The sequence below is a fragment of the Vipera berus genome (assembly GCF_964194415.1).
Source record: "Vipera berus genome assembly, chromosome: 4".
NCBI classification, from domain to species: Eukaryota; Metazoa; Chordata; class Lepidosauria; order Squamata; family Viperidae; genus Vipera; species Vipera berus.
In genome coordinates this window covers 90082711-90104217 of record NC_138206.1, presented here as the reverse complement: position 1 = coordinate 90104217, position 21507 = coordinate 90082711, and the positions used below count along the sequence as shown (strand labels likewise).

General features: G+C 37.9%; 2 protein-coding genes across 5 annotated transcripts; one reads left to right on the top strand and one right to left on the bottom strand.

Moving 5' to 3' along the window:
* The first annotated feature begins 855 nt into the window (after nt 1-855).
* FHL2 (four and a half LIM domains 2) lies at nt 856-10698 on the top strand. The gene is made up of 5 exons (XM_081326526.1): nt 856-1030; nt 4777-4951; nt 5936-6105; nt 7901-8087; nt 10491-10698. Exons 1-5 carry the CDS (start codon nt 875-877, stop codon nt 10640-10642), a joined length of 840 nt encoding a protein of 279 aa, XP_081182652.1. The 5' UTR covers nt 856-874; the 3' UTR covers nt 10643-10698.
* LOC308667341 (ashwin) lies at nt 8051-21168 on the bottom strand (the record flags this gene model as incomplete). 4 transcript variants are annotated; one of them, XR_014026264.1, is made up of 6 exons in its annotated part: nt 14350-14423; nt 14542-14622; nt 15160-15226; nt 17829-18165; nt 19584-19750; nt 21004-21168. XR_014026264.1 is itself a non-coding variant. In XM_081326528.1 (5 exons), 4 exons carry the CDS (start codon nt 21166-21168, stop codon nt 15179-15181), a joined length of 717 nt encoding a protein of 238 aa, XP_081182654.1. In that variant the 3' UTR covers nt 8051-8106; nt 15160-15178. The 4 variants fall into 4 exon arrangements, 2 of the variants coding, with proteins under 2 accessions (XP_081182654.1, XP_081182653.1); XM_081326528.1 differs by lacking the exons at nt 14350-14423; nt 14542-14622 and adding an exon at nt 8051-8106; XR_014026263.1 differs by having other exon boundaries at nt 14542-15226.
* Nucleotides 21169-21507: the final 339 nt, after the last annotated feature.

The following is a 21507-nucleotide window of genomic DNA, read 5'->3' as shown; positions in this document are numbered from 1 at the left end:
TCTATCTGATATTATTCTCCCCCAAAAATATATGGCTTTCCCAGTCCCTCCTGTTTTCCTTACAGGAGATATGAGCCTTGTGCTCATATTCAAAGCAGAGAGGATATTGCACTATACAGTTTGCAATCTCTATACTGATAGGCTATTATGTTTTGGAAAGCTACCATCCTTACTGTATCTGTCATACAAAAACAACACAACAAAAGAAGGAAGGATGATATAGAAAGCAAACCCAGAATAGAAGAAAGAAAAAGAAGAAAAGTGTGGGGGAGAGAGACCTGGTTGAAGAGCCACATGTTCAGGGCCCTTTGAAATACCAGTAGGATAGGGACCATCTGGAAACCTGGTTCCAGAGAGCAGGTACAAACTACAGAAGACACAGGCCTGAGGTCCTGATAGACAGCATTATTTAACTGAAGGAACCCAGAATGTGCCAACTCCTTGAATCAACCAGGCAAATACTATGGCAGACAGGTGGTGTCTCAAGCAACAAGGCCCTATGCCAAGTAGGGCTTTATAGGTAGTGACCAGCACCTTAAATTGCATCTGGAAGCACACTGACAACCAGTGCAGCTTGTGAAGCAGAGGTGTTACATAGACATTCCAAGACGCGGCCATCACTGCCTATGCTGCTGCATTCTGGGCCCACTGAAGCTTTTGGGTTACAGTAGTCAAGCCATGAGACGATCATGGTATGAATGACTATCTGAAGGGTCCTTTTATATGTCATCCTGAGGTTCCTAGAAGGAATCATGGAAAATAAACATTCATCTCCGCCATTTCATCTTCCTCCTGCCTGCTGATGTTCTGCCCATTTTGAACTTAACACATGTCATCTTTTTATTGACAGCCTGATCAAATCCCTGATACCAAAATGACTGAACGTTTTGACTGCCACTATTGTAAGGAGACGCTGTTTGGCAAGAAATACATTTTGAAGGAGGAGAGTCCCTACTGCATCAAGTGCTACGAGAGCTTGTACTCCAACACCTGTGAAGAATGTAAGAAGCCAATCGGCTGTGATTGTAAGGTAGGCTGCCCTGCCTTTTCCCTGGCCTAAGCTTTCTTACCTACAATCAGGTCTTTCCAAAAGGTTGCCCAAGGATTCTACCCATCTCAAGGAGTGCAAGGAAGAAACATCTCCCCTGTGAATGGCTCTGATTAACTGGGACTTTTCAAAACAGCCAAAGCAGAGTTTCTTTATAACAGCTGGTCCATATGTTAGTTTTCTCTTGTCTTGAGATAAGCAATCTTCCTGTTTGACTTGTTTTTCCCTTTTTATACATTCTGCTTCTTTCCTTTTCTATATTAAAATAAATAGCGTGAAAATCAAGAAGCACCAGAAGTGCTGCTGGATTTGAGGGAACCCACTCCCAACCACTGTATCCATCCTAGCCTGGCCAAGATGCTTGAATGATTTCCCCAACTTAAAGGCCCAAGGAATCAACTTGATTGTGTGGAGGACAGAGGTGGGAGAAAGGGAAAGAATACAACCCTCTAATAAAAGCAACAAAACTTATTTGTCCTACTTCAGAAAAGTAACTAAGTAACAAATAGGCCTTCTTTCTTCCCTTTTTATAAAATGTGAAAAATTATATAACTGAAAATCTAAATTGCAAAAATATAATACAGGTAGTCCTTGATTTATGACCCAGAATTATGATTTATTTGAGCCCAGAATTATGATTGTTAATTGTTGCAATCATTCAGTGGGTTACCATGTGACCAGACCTGATTTTATCACATTTTTTGCCTTGGTTGTTAAGTGAACACCATGGCAAATGCCACAGTTATTAAATGAAGCCATTATACCCAATGGGCACTTTTCGCTGGAAACTGGAAGCAAATGTCAAAACAGCAAAAAACAGCAAAAATTGCAGATGTGACCACAGAATGCTGCAGATGTTGATAAAAGTTAGCTGATTGTCAAGTATCCAAAATACAGTTTATGTGATTAATCTATATTAGTTTAATTTGCTATAGACTTCTGGGCAGCCAGCAGAAGCCTTAAAAAGAAAAGGATAGTATGCAGAAATTCCTAAAGGCTTACAAACCCTGTTTCTTCCCAGAATTCTTTTTGAGTAGGATTTTTTTAAAAAAAAATCCTTTGTGTACTTTGTGTGTGTTGACATTCCTGAATCCCTTTCCTTGGCCTGCCTTCAAGATGTCTCAGATCAAGGCAGGAATTAGCTGAACTTTTCAACTCAGACAGAGGGATTGGGGAAGCTTAGCGCTACCTGATCTCTGCCACAGGCCCTTCTTCAAGGGCAGTAAGTGAGTCAAAGCAGATGATGGGCCCCTTTTTCTCTGGGTGAACAATTAAGAAAATATTTGTTATTGGTGGAAAGAATATAGGTGAAAAGTGGTGTACTCACAAATGCTTGTTTATGCTCTGACTGAGAAACTTGATGTTTTAACTATAAGGGGAGAGAATGACCAAGCCGAGGTGTGCTATATTGATGGTTATACAGTATTAACCATCCAGTGATTCTCCAAAATGATATACAGTAGATCAGTGTTTCTCAAACTTAGCATCTTGAAAATGTGTGGATTTCAACTCACAGAATGGCTATCTGGAGAATTCTGGGAGTTGAAGTCCACACATCTTCAAGCTGCTAAGCTTGACAAATATTTCAGTAGATAGTACTTTTCAAAATTACTGAAAAGTACCAAGTATGTGAGTTCTCTTGATGATACATGATTTGAGTGCCTGGTGTGCAGCAGAAAAGCTTGTCATATAAGTTTCTCATTATCATCTCTTTTTAATAATCCCTTAATTGCAATTTTAAGATCTCATTCTTGCATTAAATGATAAATAATATTACAACAAGGCATTTATATATATAGCTAAATCCCAGGAAAACAGATTTGTAAATGCGTAGTTCTGCAAAGGTCAGCAGCTGTCATATTTTATGGTTTGTTTTCCACTTGGCTTAGCAGGAAAATAAAAAAAATGATGCACACAGGAAGGCATGTGGGACTGAATCTGAAATAAAATTCCATGAGAAATAAAAAAGAAAAAAAGTTTCCAGCAGTCCAATTCTATGTAATGTGTTCATTTGATTATTTTATTAATTTGATTATTAATATAAAATGCAACCCCTCTTGTAGAGCAGGACTCTTCTAATATGGGAATTGGCTTTATCAGAAATGACAAAGCATATGGTGGCATTTTCCCCCCTAATCCAGGCAACATTTTGGCTTTTTGTTCCAGTACATCCAAAGAATTTCTAATACTTATTGGGTGTTTGCAAAGAGAAAAAACAAAAGAAGAGAATATGCTGCATGCCCCACTTTTTCAAACGAACCCATAATATGCATTGATATGCTTTCTGTTATTAGGAATGATGCTGATAAATTCCTATTAGTAAATTGACCAATTTGTTCAGAATGCTCAGGATTGTATAGAGTGTAGTTCTTTCTTTGAAAGTCTTCTCTGTAAATGTTTTTGATATAAAGGTTTGTTTATTATCCCACCTTTATATTATTTCTATAAATAATCCAACACAATGACCATAACTATTACTCCTTCCTTTTCCTACTTTTTCCCACAGCAGCTACCCTCTGAGGTGAAGTGAGTTGGGCTAAGAGACAGAAACTGGCCCAAAGTCACCCAGTCAGCTTTCATTCTAAGGCGGGGGTAGAACTCACAGTCTCCTGGTTTATACCTTGGTGCCTTAACCACTAGACCAAAAAACAATCTCAATATGGATTTTAGGTAAAGAATCCTAAGAGGGAGAGCAAGGAAAATCTTCAAGTTGACATCGAGTGAATAGACCTAGCAGCAAACACATGAGTACCCTGGTCCCAGTCTTTTTTGCTCCAGTGAGATGCATAGAATTGCATTCAAAATGTGTTTGTATCTATGTTTGTGTGTGGGTATAGCCATCTATCTCACAACAATGATTCTGGACAGCATACAATGATATCAATCCAATCTGGGTTGATCATCAGAACCAGAGGCTTAGTCTTCTGAGCTTTCAGATTATGGTGTCGATGGCCAGCTGTTCAGTTGTTGGCTGTTGTTTCCTTGTGCTGCCAGTACTTGATAAGCTGGTGGTAAATAAGCACTGCTTTTGACTGACAGGCTTTAATCACTTCCCTGGCTACTTTTGTGCCTGCTAGTCCAACAATCTTGGTGGCTTCAAAATTGAATGTATGTCCTTGTTCACTGTGGTGTGAAGCTACCAATGAGTTTGGTCTCCTCTTCTGAACTGTTTGCTTGTGTTTTTGCAATCTGATGCTTAGCGTCCTCCCCATCTGTCCTACATTGTCACAGGGGCAATCCACGTGAGGCATTTGGTGGATTACATTTGAAAGTATGGAGTCTGAAAGTTTAAAACAGTAAACCTCTAGTGACCAACCCAGATCGGATCCTGCAACATTATTCTGGGACATGTATATTCACCTTCATTCGTACAAGGACACAACTCTGAACAGAATGCAAGGATACTGCATACAACCCATGACACCCAAGGATAAAACATATACAAATCAGTGCATAATATTTTTATTGGAAAAAGGGGGCAAAGGATCTCGCCATTCATATAGGTTGTGTTTATTAAAAAGGATAGCAACAACGGCTTATTCAAAGCAATTGTTTAAAATAAATGCTAACTGGTAAACTAGAGTTTAAATTTAGATGGATTCAAATATCATATCTGGTCATATATTTTCCATTAGTTATCAGTCATCACATACAATGTTGTGGTCAGTTTGTCTTAAGGTTATGGAGTGTTTCCTCACATGGGCTTATGTGGTTTGGGATTTCTACAGGACCTGTCCTACAAGGATCGTCATTGGCATGAAACCTGTTTCCATTGCTTCCAGTGCAAGAACTCCTTGGTGGACAAACCTTTTGCTGCGAAGGAAGAGCACCTTCTTTGTACTGAATGTTACTCAAATGAATACTCCTCCAAGTGTAGTGAGTGCAAAAAGACCATCATGCCAGGTTAGACCTTGTCTGCTCTGGAGACACAAAGGGGCTTTTGTGAAATACTTCCTAAAATCAGAGGAAGGTTCTTTTGCAAGATGCTTTTCCAATGGTCAGGCAGAAATGTGTTCTGCAGCCAGGAGAAAACATTTTTCAGGCAGGTCAGTCAAGCTGGGATGGGGAGAGCTGCACTGAATGCCTTTTGAAAAGCCAAGAAGCGCAGTGGTAGGCCGATGATGCAACATATACATTGTAGGTACAATTGGAAAGTTTTTCTGATTCTCTTTAGGGAGTTATGGTTTCTAACTAGTACTATATTTTCCTCCTTTCAGTCTTCCTTAAACTTACTTATAAACCAATATTGCCATATTGCTATTACTACAAAGGATGAATTATAAAGGGTAAAACGATTTTAAAAGAGTATTTCATAGATCCTTTTGTATACGAAATAATCTAAATTACAATAAAAATCAGTTCCACTCCCTTCAAAAAGGAGTAAAAATCCAAACATTTTAACAGCCATGTTTCAAACAACCAAAGTTGGTGACCAACCATGATGTCCTAGCTCCATTGTGTGAACTCATTCAATAAATGACTCTGTTTGGCATCAGTCAGAAATGCTACTCTACAATGCCCAGGTTTGCCATATCTAGACTACAAGTAACACACACAATCACTAGGTGGCAGGAAAAAACAACCTCATCTCTTTTCCAGCCATCTAGTCACCACTTGTGTTAGCAGTATCTGTTGTGGTTTCTGAAGGGCATCAAATTAGGGGAAGATTATTCTTCAGAAGACTTATTTTTAGTACTCAAGATCTGAGAAAATTGAAGATTATAGGGTGCCATTATTCCTGACTAGTAACCTAAATTTTGATAACCTGCCCAGATTCTTCCCTTATACTAACTGGAAAATGGAATAGGTAGAAATGAAACATGGAATCTCTATATCTTTTGTGCTATAACAACTTAAAGGCTGGTCCTGGATTTATTCTTCCCATAGGGACACGGAAGATGGAATATAAGGGAAGCAGTTGGCATGAGACCTGTTTTATCTGCCATCGGTGCCAACAGCCCATTGGAACAAAAAGTTTTATTCCCAAGGACAATCAGAATTTCTGTGCGCCCTGCTATGAGAAGCAGTTTGCTATGCAGTGTGTACAGTGCAAGAAGGTAAAGTTTATTATGCTGTGAAATGTTATGCCCCGAAAATACGTATTTTATCTGCTTCTCCTCTTTATCCAAGCCAATTGTTTCAGGCTATTATCCTACCATAACTAGCCCTTTCTTTTATTTGAGCTCATACTGAAAGATAGATTGGTCTAAAATAAAACCTTTCTTATCCATGATATAATTGTGGAAGAGGAATCAGACCAGAGGAAGGAACAGGGAGAAAAGCCTGCCTTCGTTGTGCTCTCTCAGTTAGTCATTACAACCATAATACAAAGCAGTATTTCTCAACCTTGGTAACTTTAATTTGGGTGAATTTACACTCCCAGAATTACTCAGTAGATGGTCTGGCTGGGGAATTCTGGGAGTTAAAGTCCACCAATTCTGAGAGTGGAAGTCCACACAGAGACTCAAGAACTGTGAGAAAGAATCTACGTTGAGGCTTCCTCTCTGTTCTTTAAACATTTCTGTTGCAGTTGCCTGGATTCTGTAGTGAGTGCTTGAATCAGATTCAGAGTTTGTTAGTGCATTGTTCACCCTGTGCTACGACTCTGTTCTTGCTTGTATTTAACCATAATACACACATGCTCTGACAATATCCTTTTTCTATCATGTCTCCATTACACTGTCTTTATCCTGCCTTCAGCCTGTAAATCTGAAGCTGTTCAAGTAGGATTTTCTTCTTGTTACTATGCCATCTGAAGTCAGCTTTAGGGTATATAAAATCTGTTGAGTTTTGCCATAGCTTTTTTTTTAGTGAGAGGAATTTAGCTGCCTGGGACTGAAGGTTAATGGAGGGGGGCGGGGGATAAATAACAAGGATGGGAGATTTCTTGCCAGAAAACTTTTTATGACTCATGAATTGGTACAGAATAATATAATTTTATTGTAGGGAAAAGACATCATTTTCTCTGAGTCAATTGATAAAGAGGAAGCCATATCTGGTACTTGGAAGTCTGGTCTCAGGATAATTATCAAAATGCATAGTTATAGAAGCAGCTCAGAACTTCAAACTGTGCAACAGCCATGAGCTTTTCCAGCTTGCTATCTAACCTACTGTATATGTACATTATGGTCTTAGGACACTATTACAATACGATCCACAGAGAAAAGTAAGATCATGTTGCTGTCCAAATTCTACAGATCTACTACTATTCCAGTATAAAGTCCAGAATATTATTTGATTCTGTTGTTATACAACATAAGGATGGAGGATACAAAGTCAGTGCTGATCTTTCTCATTCACCCCTATTGCATTTAATAGAATAGTTCTGTCTGCCTAAGGCATGAGTCCACAAATTCTTGAGCCCATTGACCTTCTATGAAGTTTCAGATTATTTATTGACCCCAACATTATATGAAAAATAATTTAATAAATACTGCTTTAATAGAATCGTGAATAACAACAACAATGGATAGCTGCATCAAGCTTTGAGGGTCAATACTGACTCCTTTGGAGAAGCCTGTTGGGTTGGGAACTTGGTTTGGGAATAGAAATTAACTTGGGGAGAAAATGGAAAGTGTAATACATGTATATATGTATGTTTTGGGGAAGCAAGAAGGTGTTGCCTTCTTGTGCATGTAACCTTGAAAACTTCCCTTGAATATAAACCTATAGATTAGTTGGATATTGGACAATATCTTAAAATATTGGGAGCTACTGCTCAAGATGACCTTGCTCTTTCTTTCTAAAACATTTGCATATTATTTAAGTTAAAGAACATGGAGGGCACATAGTAAACAAAAAATGAACTCTTCTTTTTCTTTTCTCCCTGGGATTCCTATTTTAACTAAACAGCCAATCACTACTGGAGGAATCACTTACCGAGAGCAGCCATGGCATAAAGAGTGTTTTGTGTGTACTGGATGCAAAAAACAGCTATCTGGACAACGTTTCACTTCCCGAGATGAGTTTGCTTATTGTCTAAACTGCTTTTGTAGCCTCTATGCCAAGAAGTGTGCAGGATGCACTAATCCAATAAGTGGTGGGTATTTTGATGTTCCCTTGTTTGAAAATAAGAAGAATTTCTATTAGCAATACATGTAAATTATCATCATTATGCAGTTTAAAGTTCTGAACAAAACCTCCAATTGAGTTTGAAAAGACATCACTATGAATTCAAGAATTTGAAGCCGTGAAGCTGAAATAATATTCGCCCCCCCCCCCAAGAACAAGAAACATCTGGTAACAATAGATAGTGGTGATGAAAAATTGTAGCAATGTTTAATTTAAAAATCTAAAGTACATAAAGTTTTAGATTGGTCTCCAAAGAGCTAAGTGACAGGGAAAGTACTTGTTCCAAGAATTTACACAGTCCATCTTTGATATCCACTATATGCTTCTGAGTGCCAGATCCTAGAAGAGTGCAGTTCAGGGTTTTTACTCTTGCCAACTTTAAGATGTGTGGTCTTCAACTCCCAGAATTCTGCACATCTTATAGCTGCCAAGGCTGAAAAACAGTGCAGTTATTGTTGAAAGGAAAGCACCGGCATCTGCCGATGACTATTCCTAAGAGAAAGATTGTAACCTGAACATTGATGATGAAGCAGGTTTTATAACTCAAAAAGAATTATAAAAAAATACACAACAAATGCAAAACTAGTGCCTAAATAGCTATTTCCTATCAGCAGAAGAGTCTAAGAATAAGGCATGAGAAGGTCACGTGCAATCAATAATTTTGTCAAAAGTGTAGCCAGAAGCAACACAGAATAAACCCTTAGTTCTGTTTCTATATCTCATTGCCCCTTATAGCCAGTAGATTGTGAGGTGCTGAAATCATACTTTCAACAATAACCAGGTAGGGCTCTTGTTACCACTCAGATGCCATTATTTACCATTAATATCTGGCATCTTTGGTAACTGGCAGGACCACAAATCCTAGCAGTTTCATTCTGGTGTCTATTTAAGGCTCACAATAGTTTTTATCTAAAGCCTGCTTGGGGCAGTGCAGGAAATTAAATAATGGCTAGAACTAATCACAAAACACTGCCATTGCTTGCGGGGTGGGGGGTGGGGGGTGGGGGGTGGGAACGAATGAGAGGAATTAAAGGTTACTGTGTCCATGTTTCAGTCCAACCACAGCAGTGTCCATGGATTCCTCACATCTCCTTGGTCACCTCCTCATTTTGGTTAGTCACAAAAAGGGAATCACATTGAGTCCATTACTATTCTGTTGTATTCCAAAGCTTTCTCTGTCAATTTATTTTAGCTTCCACTTCCACTGGTTATAACCCCAGCAACTTCATTTAATCTGAAAATTGTATCTGGGGATTAATTTTAATAATCTTAATCTTTAGTAATTTAGAATGTTGCAGACCATGATTTATTTTTATTTTTACTGTGTCCCCTGTCACTAAAGTTTTTCCAAATTTTAATAAGCATCTTTTATAAATGCAGTATAGGAAAATTATCCAGGTCTCTCTCTCTCGATTTGCTCCTGATTTGATTTGAATTATCAAGACATCAGTCAGTTTCATATTATTCTTTAGTCTGTCATTTATTGATCCACTTTCAATTCATCTCATTCTTGTCAAATATAGGTTGTTTCTCTTCTATATCTTTTAGACAGTCTTCCTATAAAGGCACACTATAAAAATTAATTTCTGGGTCCATTGTTCAAAAATATCCTTTGTCCAATGTTAAAATATTTTGCTTCATTCTAGAATTGCAAATTTAAGTATCCTTTTGCTTTTATTGTAAACTTTAAATGCTTCTAGTTTCCTCTAGTGTCCAATTTTTTTAATTTTAATCATTAAGGCATTTTCCCATAAGGATTTTTTATAATTAATTCCAAAAGGATTGAAGGAAATGTATCTGGTGTTGATCCAAATGTTCCTAATAGCTGGAAAGCAGTTAACAAGCAATTTCCAAAAATGTAGCATGGAAGTATGCAAACTAAAGGTGTTGACTACAGTTTGAGCAAGCTATCTATTCCCTTGCCTCTGAGGGCTCTAAACCTGTTGTCATGCAGTCTTCTCACAATAAGCAGCTGTCTAGAGCAGGGGTCTTCAAACTTGGCCCTTTTATGACTTGTGGATTTCAAACCCCAGAATTCCTCAGCCAGCATGCTGACGAACTCTGGGAGTTGAAGTCCACAAATCATACAAGGGCCAGGTTTGAAGACCCCTGCTCTAGAGCAACTATGGACAATCTCAAGTCCTCTCTCATCTAGAGAGGAATTATTGAATAACCAGTCTACTCATTGGCTATTCATTCCAATGTGGTCATTGGCTCTGCTCTTTGGAGCCATCTTCAGTCTATTTCCTCCTTATAAGTCATGGTCAATCATATGTGGGAGATAAAAAGATTGCTTCATAACCCATGATGTAATTCCAATTACTTTACACTGATGTGCCTCACTTTTTTTTCTCATAACATCTTTTTTCAGGGCTTGGTGGTACTAAGTATATTTCTTTTGAGGAACGGCAATGGCACAATGATTGTTTCAACTGCAAGAAATGTTCCCTATCATTGGTGGGCCGTGGTTTCCTCACAGAAAGAGATGACATCCTCTGTCCCGAGTGTGGGAAAGACATTTAAAAGATGAAAAACATTTCTGGAAAGAGTTGTATTTACAATACATGTTTTCTAATATAATGATGTGCATGAGTTTTGATCAAAAGTAATGTTTTTTTCCCTCAGCAACAGATATTAATAGTTAACACTAGCTCTTTTTGGGTGCTAGGCCTGAACACAATATACTAATATATACAAAGGAAACAGAGCCATGATTTCTGATCATACCTGGTCACACCTATTGTACATTAGATCTCATCTTCAAACCTCAGCCCTTCATAGAGCAGTTGAGAGCATCTATTCAAGTTTCATCAGCAAAAATTCTTGAAGGAAGGCAGTGTCAAGCCACTTTGGCATTGATAAAAAGAAAAGTCCATCTCCAGCAAGTCATCAAGGAGTTTAACTCATTTGAAAGAGACTTTTTTTTACTCATATTCACTTGAAAGCAAGTAAAAACATCACTTGAATATATTCAAGATGTCACAGAGCAATTAAAGCAGGGTTTCAAATTGTGCAGACATCTTACTGAGCTCAGCTGCGAGATCAGGAATAAAAAGATTTGGTATGGATGATGGAGCCTGGCTAACAGGGAGAACCATATTCTTAAACTCGTGTAGTAGGCATTACACCTAACTTTTTTCTCTTTTTAGACTGTAGAAATGTATTGGAGTAGATATAAAAGAAAAAAGGTAATTCTTATTATATTAGTTATCAAGCAATACTTCTCATTCCTCAATCCAAACAACCAATACAAAATTTGGGTGATTTAGATATAACTATAATCTTCTCTGTCATATTTCTGAAGAATTACAATTGCCACTGATTAAAGTGTTGGTGGAGGATATTTAAACTTCCCAGTTCACAAATGTATAGATGATAATAATGTAGATTAATTTAGGTACAGATTAGTAATACAATATTTGTGCCGTATCTTTAAAAGAATGATTAAAGAACGTGATTTTCTTCATCAGCATTCAGAGCTATTCTCACTGAATGGGACTTCTTTCCAAATACATGAACTTACCAAATAAATGCAAATATACAACACATTGTTTTAGGATGTTGCAAGATCATTGCACAAAATACATTTTTATTCCTAACAGGTTTTTAAAATTTCATTGCAGCTTAGAGATTGCAAAAGTAATGTATTTCTAGCAAAGTGTTGTATTTTTGTGAATTCGGACATTTTAATAAATGTTAACCATTAAGGTAAAGCTTGAGTAGAATACTTCTCTTTAAAAATATGAATCTACATAAAAAGAGGAACTGTTGATTTCTAAAAGAAGCCAATTTTCAGAAACCAATATAAAATCAAAGCATTTTATATTGGTTTCACCATTACAAACTATATCAAACTATAATATGTGACATAGTTAACTACTTCATATGGGGAAATGTAATTGCCCTAATTTCCTGAAATAACAGAGCACAATACAAATTTGCCTTCCATTCTATTTCTTGTGCTGTTGTAGTTGTGATAATGCATTACGTCTATTTGCTGCATTTCCTTATTTGTGTAGACCTTGATCATAACAGCTGTTCATCTAAAAGGTGATTCACTGTGTAATCTCTTTACAAATCTACTCAGCTAATGTTTTGAGAAATACGCATCAAAAAATAAATGAGATTCTTTGATTAAGTGCATTAAAATGCAGCTGAACATGAGTATTAGGCTTCATCTCTCTGGACATCAGGTTATTGCACAGGTTACATCTCTTTCCCAGCTCAGGGAGGGAGAATTTACTTTCCCTGGAGAGCTGTATTGAGCCCACGCAATCATGATTGGCAGCAGCGGACATGGCCATAATTCAAGGCAATTGGAGATAGATGAATTATAGCGTATGTCTGAACCACACTGCTCCAAGACTCTGGTCAGTTGACTAAGAACAAACAGCACAATAAAAACAATACATAAAAACTCCCAAACATCTTTATAAAAAACCCAGCAGAGCAACATTCTCAGTATCATCCTAAAACCAAGCAGATAATGACCAGTAAAAGGGTTGTTTCTATGCTTTTATCCTCTGATCTCGTGTGGGATGGAAATGCAAAACATCCCATCCCAGGAAGGGAATGTTTTCTTTGCCCAAAGTACAATTTTCACATTAGCTACATTGCCCTTTCCTGACATATAACAATGCTCAATCTAGAGCAAATTGAAAAACAGAAGCATGGTGCATGCCAACATGGTTTTCCATAACACTGGATCAGAAAGAAAATACTACATGAAATTATATTTCTGAGAAAACCAACATGACCCTTAATACCTGGGCTTCAGGGCAGAGCCTCCTACACATTTATTTCATAGCAGGAGGTACTAGCAATACCCTTGGGCTTCAATTAAGATGGCAAAATTAGTTCATGTTGTTTTTAAGGACTGTTTACTGAACAATCCCACTTTGTTTACTATCTCAATTCTATTCTAAAAGATGTACCTTTTCAAAAATGACCAGCTGCTGTTTTGAAAATATTTGTGTTTAAAAACGTGTGGAAATATTAATAATTCAAATCTTTCAGCTCTTGCCCTTTCTGCAGATATCTTTAATCCTGCTTCACCAGATAAGCATTCACTAAAAGTTACATGTGAACAAAACCTTTGGAATCTGAAATTCTATCTCTTTCTGTCACCTCCATGACAGGAACACAATTGTGTTATTTTATTTTTAATAAGAACATGTGGTGACCATATAGGAAGTTGTTTTTTTATGGTCTTTGTAAGCATAATTGTTTTTTACTTGAATCTAAAAATAAAGACTGGGAGCTACTAGTTTGGAATATATACTGCAATTCCTAAAAATATAGAACATACCCAGATTTTAAAAAATGAATTACAAACCTTTATATATGTACTGACCAAAGATGCATTTCAAATAAGATCAAAAGTGCTAAATTTTTTAAAAAGTTATAGCACAGTCTAAGGCTACTGTATGCTACTTATAAAGAATATTTGAATGTTTCCAGTATTGCAACAGTGTTGTTAGATGTATCTTAATCAACCAGAGTACTGACATAGGTGCTTAATTCTATTATACAAAAAACTCAGTTGAATCAGTCTAACAAAGAAGATAAAACTATAGCACAAATTTGATCTATACAAGAGATCACACTTAAATTAATTTAATTTAGATAAGCTAATAAAATGACAGCAATTCAAATACAAAAACAGAAAATTAAATTGTATACAGTACTATAGTACAAAACTTGCACAATTGTTTAAGAAGTGAATTCAACTACACTTCAATACACCATTCTTTATATTCTGAAGTGCTCTGTGAGGTCTTGGGGCACAATGGAGGCAATGGAAATTATGTCAGTTAACATAATCGTAAGAGTGAATAGTTAAACGTTAAGTTAAACAAAATTTACTGTGAAGCAGTAGAATACAGGACTGTGGACTAAATCTCACAAATGTTCAGAAGTGGTATGCATTTTATCTACTTAGTGATAGTAACACAACTTAAATGTACTCAGTTTGGTAATTTGTTTTTTTTTCTTACCCAATACAACAAGCAATTATATTTCACTTTACTTCTGCTTTGTGAAGAAACTGCTAAAATTTACAGTTTGGAAACTAAATTATCTCTATCACCAAGATGCTGCTGGCATCTTCAGATCCTTTAACTAATGCAATTTCATTAATGATGTAAAGCTCATATATAGCAATGTAATTCTAATATTTTTATCTTCTGGGATGCTTTGTACTTTAAATAAGAAAAAAAAGTTTCAAAAAATCTATTCACAGACAGAACTTTAATCTCTGCAAACTTCCACTGAATGTTCTCTGTATGATAAGTTCATCTTTTTTCTAGTTGGATAAATAAATAGAGCAAGGATTACTTTCCTTCTGAATTTTGTCAGGCATTTGGTAGTTAAATAAGTTTTCCTTAAAAATGCAAGTATAGTATAAAATTCTGGTCACATACTGTAAAAAATGCAGTTTTGCTTCACACAGGTTTTTTTTCATCACACAAACTTGAGGGTGGGGACCTTCTGCCTAAGTATCTCTAAAGACAAGAGAAATCGATTTGATCTTCCATTTTAACAAAAACTTCAATTTGAAGCAATACCAGCACACAGTTCAGAAAACTGGAAAGGACCCAAATAGTTTCTAAAAAATAATATTGGCACCTAAGAATGAGAACTATTTTTTCTAGGCCTTTCAACAGAACCATTCTGTGCAAATATCTTAGTAAAATCAGCAGAATAGGGAAACACAGTCTTCCATACTATTTAGATATATATGTTTAAAAAATATATTGTACAACTGAAGTTAGAAACTTTCTCTATCAAATCATGCAAAGACTTGATCTATAGACTATAGTTAAGAATGTAGAAGAAAGGCTGATAAAATAATTTTGTTCTACCAAAATGAACTTTTAAATGGGGAGTAAATTCAAAGTGCAACATAATTTTTCTCAGGTTGATGGTGAACATATGGTGCTTTCTTCATACTGTGAAGTTCTAAGCAACTACCCACTGCAATCTGCATCTCTGGTTAGTACAATTCTTCTGCACTGAAATGAAGATTAAGCATCATTTACATTTCAAACTCTTGTAGGTTCATGGCCAGGTTACATGCTGGATCTTCTTTTTTGATTCAGGAGGCTTCTGGACGGAGAAAAGAATTAAATTATTTAAGGAGATATGTTAAAGCACCCAAAACTTGATTTGTGTTTCCATCTAGTAGTTAAAACGAAGGTGTTTTGAAATCTTTAAAAAGGACTTCAGTTTTCCATAACATATTAGGTTCTTGTCTGGACTGAGCATAATAAAGAAAATATTAGTATGTATCCCAAATTAATTTATCATTACAAATGTATTTATAATTACAATTAGTTTATCGTTACTTTATTATTTATTCTCTCTCTTTTTGCAGTCATGAGACTGCAATGAAGCAGACACAATTACAGGTGGAGATGAAACAGCATACAGGGGGGAGGTACAAAAACTATCCCTATGATGTTTAGAGAACAACTTGCACCTGAACATCGGCAAGACGAAGGAGATGGTGCTAGACTTCCGGAGGAAAAGAGAGGAACCTGCCCCACTTTACATCGGGGGGAGCTGTGTGGAGAGTTCCCTCCTTTAAATTCCTGGGAGTCTACCTCTGGGAAGATCTTACCTGGAAAGTCAATACAACCTAGGTGGCCAGAAAGGCCCACCAGAGACTCCAATTCCTCAGGGTCTTGCGGGAGAACAGGGTAGAACAATGGCTAATGACCTTCTTTTACCGGTCTACTATAGAGCGCATCTTCTCGCACTGTATTGTGGTTTGGTATGGTGGCCTGACAGCCGCGGATAGGAAAGTATTACAGAGGGTGGTAAGCATAGCACAAAACATCGTGGGCTGTCCCCTGACACCACTGGATGACATTGCCAGGGCTCGCTGCCTTGGAAGAGTGAGGAAAATTCTCAGGGACGACTCACACCCTGGTCGGTACCTCTTTACTCTCCTACCATTGGGTAGGAGATACAGGAGTATAGCCATCCGTACCAACAGGCTGAAGAACAGCTTCTATCCATGGGCTGTCAGGCTCTTGAACGGGAAATAACTTTGTGTATTATTGACTTGCGAGGCCGGTGTGTTGTATGCAATTAGCTCACATGGTGTAATAAGATGGTGGATTTGTTGCCACTGTGAGTTGGGGAGACACACGAAGGGAGGCTCAGCCAATTTCAATGTATACATGATTGTACTATGACAATAAAGGTTCATTCATTCATTCAATGAAAAGTGTGGAAAGTGTGTGGGGCATAGGTTTCTAGAACAGAGATCCCACTTAAGACTATGTGAGATGTGAAACGGGGTGTCTTGGCACACTAATGTCTCCTTTCCTCAGCAGGCTTCACATTTTTCTCTATAAACCTCTGTGCTCCATCCCACAGAGCTCACAACTTGAGGCAGCACAGCTGCTTCAAAGTAGAAGAGACAGTCTCTCTCTGTAAACTTCCTTAAGCTAATGTGGTAGAGCCACCAGCTGAAAGGAAGGGGGGCCCTCTAGTGGGAGTAAAGATAAATTCCAGCTTAGAATCTGTTCCAGAGAGGAAATGTCTGAGGTTAAAGTCTTAGATTAGATTTAGATTTTATTAGATTTATATACCGCCCTTTCCCGAAGGACTCAGGGTGGTTTACAGGGCATTTTAAAATCATACCAATACAAAACACAAAGTTAAAAGACAAATAAAAGATTAAATTATCCCTGAAAATAAAACCCAGTTAAAATTCTCAGCCTGGGTCAGAGAGCTCAAAGAGCCAAGTCTTCAGGTCTCGGCGGAATGAACGTAGGTCAGGGGTAGTCCTGAGCTCCACGGGCAGCTGGTTCCAGAGGGCAGGCGCACCCACAGAAAAGGCCCTCCCCCTGGGTGTTATCCGCCGGCAATCTTTTACCAGCGGCACCCTGAGAAGACCCTCTCTCTGTGAGCGCACTGGACGAAGGGAGCTTGATGCTGGTAGCAGGTGTTCCCTCAAATATCCCGGACCCAAGCCATTTAGGGCTTTATAGGTCATTACCAGCACCTTGAATCTCACCCGGAGGGCAACTGGAAGCCAATGCAGCTCACGGAGTAGAGGTGTTACATGGGAGTATCGGGAAACCCCCATCACAACTCGTGCGGCCGCATTCTGCACCAGTTGAAGCCTCCGAGTGGTCTTAGTGGTCTTAGGTCTACATCTGCCATTTAAGGGAGATAGTCTGACAAGATTCTTGTAATCCACGAGTGGGTCTAGTTGCTTGCGCCTGACAGCTAACATATTTTAAGATCCCAGAAAACGAGAATTTGGAACATGGGGAGGGAGAGTATGGATTATTCAGTATATATCTCAGTATATATCAATATCCAAAAGAAAAACTTATTTTTTTTAGAAAACAGATGGCACAAGAATTTCAGACCCCCCAAAAAAAATATATGTCATTTTTAAAATAATAATCTTTACATCTCACACAGATTTTTGTAAAACACTTTTAGAGCAAAGCATATTACTTGTCTTGTGCCATCTGAGGGTTATTTTTAACAATAATAAAACTCTATCAAGATAACACAATATGGTAATAATGTACGAGAGTCTACTGGCTTCTTGAACTAAATTAAGACAGGAAAAGGCTGCTGTAATTTTGAATTCTGTTGTTAAAAATGGCAGCTGCTAACTACTGAGACATTAATTGGGATATAATTCAAGAATGACCTCATAAAATAGTAGAGATATACTTACTGAGGAATCCAATTCTTCTTTTGGAGCAGCTCTCTTTAATGTCACATTAGTTTCTGTAAGAGCCTCTAAAGCTGATAACTTCTGACCAGGTGACATATTAATTACAATATCGTTCTGTTTAGCCTCATTATATGAAAAAGTGGGAGCAGATATGCACAATGTGGAATTTGAAGGAACCGCCAGGTTTTTACATGTGATATTGGTACTTCCAGATGTAAGGAATTTTAGACCATCAGCAGCTCCATTCTCAGTCTTCCTCACTTTAATACTTGTACTTGTTGAACTACCATCAAAGACAATGAGAGGCCTTTTTCTTAGACTTTCCATTGCCATAATGCTAAACAATAAAAAGTAACATAAAAAATCATCATAGATATGAAACAAAAATTATTAGTGCATTCCAAATAATATCCCATTTTAATAGCTATTTGGAAGATAGTTGAGTCAATTCCAATATAACTGCCCTTTCTATGCATACTTAGATCACAATTGTAGCTATCCAAACAGATGAGAAATAAACCGCACACTAATGGCAATAGCTTTTGTATCTTCAGATGTGCATTTATTTCACAATTAATCCAGTCTAAGAACAAAGAAGACACCAATCATTTCAAAACAAAATGAACTGGACAAGGCAAATTGAAATAGCCCAAATCTGTACATATGTTTTCCAAAGATTAATTCAAAGATAATAATTTTGGCTAAGATTCCAGAGCCCACACAATTAAATTCCTTGCTTCGGCATCAACCACTTTTGAACACTAATGTATTTGTTTAGAAATGTGTCAAGATCCTTTTTTTCAGAACTGATTCACTTTCAGTTGGTGCTAATTCTTTTTAATTATGATTTGCATCTATGCCACCAATTGCAGATAAGATGCTACAACTGGAGGAACAGCCTGCTTAATGAAGTATAAATGTATATGGCACACCTCTTATTGACTTAATTCTCTGTAGAAAGTTAGGTACTTGGGTTATGCATAAAATATACTTATGTACAGTTAAGTGAAAGCAGTTCCATGCTGTCCCTGTTTTGATCCCAGTGCTAATTTATAACTGTTCACTTCCTATTTCTTTTCATAATAATATGTATAACATTAAACTGCCAATGCAAAGAACAAAATAGTTGTTTTATTTATCTGACAAAGAATAGGTCAAAATAATCAATTAGCAGACTTTTTCTCAGATAAAGCTGAGTGTCTGAAATCACAGAGAGCATCAAGGAGTGCTGCTTAGCTTCGCAACTAACAACAACATACAAGTCCATTACAACCAGCTGTCTTGTGGAAAGGGCCTCAAGAGCCAAGTGAACCCCCCCCCAGACCTGCTCAAGTGGACTCCCTTCTTCCCTCTGACTTACAGGGTAATTACCTCTTCTGCCCTTTCAGGAGTGCAGAAATGGGCTCTCTTTAGTTATCAATTACTACTGTATTTTAATTTACAATTGTTTCTTTACTTGAAAGACATTTTGGGAGGTTACAACTAATAAGTTTGGTATAGTGATTTAAGGTGCTGTTCTAGAAAGCAGGAAAGTTCTAGGCCTCCTTTAAGTGTAAAAGCCAGCTGGTGACTTTGGGCAAGTCACTCGCTCTTAGGAAGTTTATATATAATGAAAATAGGACAAAAATCTAATAATAACAAATTAAAATGTAGGAAATAATATTGGCTAACTCAAGAAAAGGTGGTTTACTGTTATGTTACAAACTTTGAAAGATTTTGAAGAGAATCCAAATACTATAAACAAAGCAAACTTACCTTTGGGTGCCATGTTTAAACACTTGTTGACCTCTTTTCTTTTCTATTGTTCTTCCCCATCTGGTTTTAGGCAAATCACGCTGAGGCAATGGTATGACATGTTGAATATATAAGTCAGTAAGGCCATCTTTATTGATTTTCACCTCATCTTCTACTGGGATATTCTTCTGATAAAAAACAATAGAAATTATCTCGTGTTATGAATAAAGGTAAAGGTAAAAGTTCCCCCGCACATGCGTGCTAGTCGTTTCCAACTCTAGGGACTGGTGCTCATCTCCGTTTCAAAGCCGAAGAGCCAGCGCTTGTCCGAGGACATCTCCGTGGTCATGTGGCCGGCATGACTAGACGCCAAAGGCACATGTTATGAATAATATGGTTCATATTATGCTTGAAAGCAATTCTATGTGTAGCAATATACTTTATATAATACAACAGAAAGAAAATCACCACAGGTTTGCTGGCATATTTTACAGTTCAGGATTTCTTTTGTCACACAGAATGTACATTTTACTCCAAACCTACAAAAGCAGAAGGAAGCTTTCTTCAATAACACTAGCTGGTTATCAAATATGAGGAAAGACCTCCCTAATATAAAAATTCTGGTTACTCTGCCCATACACATTACACTTCTAGGAGAAAGGTGGCAAATTTTACTACATGGAACGAAAAGGAAGCAAGAGAAGCTACATGTTTCCTTATTCTTATCACACCATGCTGCTGGTTAACATATAGGGGGGAAAACCCCAAACCCAAAGGACATCTCTTATGTGCTGTGATAAATTTACATGTTATGTATCTGCAAGATTGGGTATCATGTTGCTAACAGAGGAGATACAGGTAGTTCTTGCTTAACGACCCTAATTGGAATCATGATGTCCATTGCTAAGCAATGCAATTATTAGGCAAAACACCACGTGATCACACTACTTAACAATGGCAGTTTCAGTAGTCCTGGTTCTCCTGACCCTGCTCTCACCTTTACTTCCATGCTAGGAACACCTTGCAAGCAGCAAGGAAGCAGAAGATGGAGATCAACTGGGGGGAGTGGGCAAGATAGAGAGATTAACAGATAACATAAACGTTTTTTAAAAATTGTTTGATTATAACGTTGCTTTACAAAGAAAAAGCAAGTAAATTATTTAATTCATACAGTAATTAAAATAATTCTGAACTAAAGGACTGCCCTACGTGTGGTCACTGTACTTAGGGAGCAAACTTCTACTGAGTTGTATGCCTCCGTTCCTACCAACGGCAAGGGAGAATGCCAGTCTGCAGTCTAGGCAGGAACGTGGTGTTAACGCGGGACAGGAGGCCAAGCCCTTTTTACCAGGGCTACGGGAAAGCCAAATATGTCCGGCGGAGACCCTGGAAAGCGGCGTCCTCCCTCCTTCGCTCGCTCCCCCGTTCCCATTCTCGCTACCTGCTCCAGCGTTAGCAGTAAGAACTCCTGCGAGAGCAACTCCGGATGCAGCAGGAGATCCGAGTCCACACGCGCCAGGTCGCCGATTCCATCCTTCGCGGAGAGCCCATGGTCCCCGAAAGCCGCCATCTTTCCTAACGCGATCCTGATTGGCCACCTGACCATTCTTTCGGGAGGTTCCTTCCGGTGACATGCCGTTCGGAGGAAGAGTCGCTGAGGTAGAAAAAATAGAGTGAAGGTATCCGTTTCCAATTTAAATGCTTCCGGGCTCCCGTGTCAGAAAAAGGAAGAGCTAACGCTTTCTTAGTGGCGTGTCAGCGTGGTCGCCGTTGAGTAAAATCCCTGGAAAAATGCAGAATTCTTCACTTTCCTCTTTCCATGTTTGATCCAACAAATGAAACTCGGACTTCCTATGTAAACACCCTTTTAAGTTTTATAATGATTAGGGGCTGGAGGCTAAAACTTACGACGAACGCTTGCAGAAACTGGGTATGTCTAGTGCAG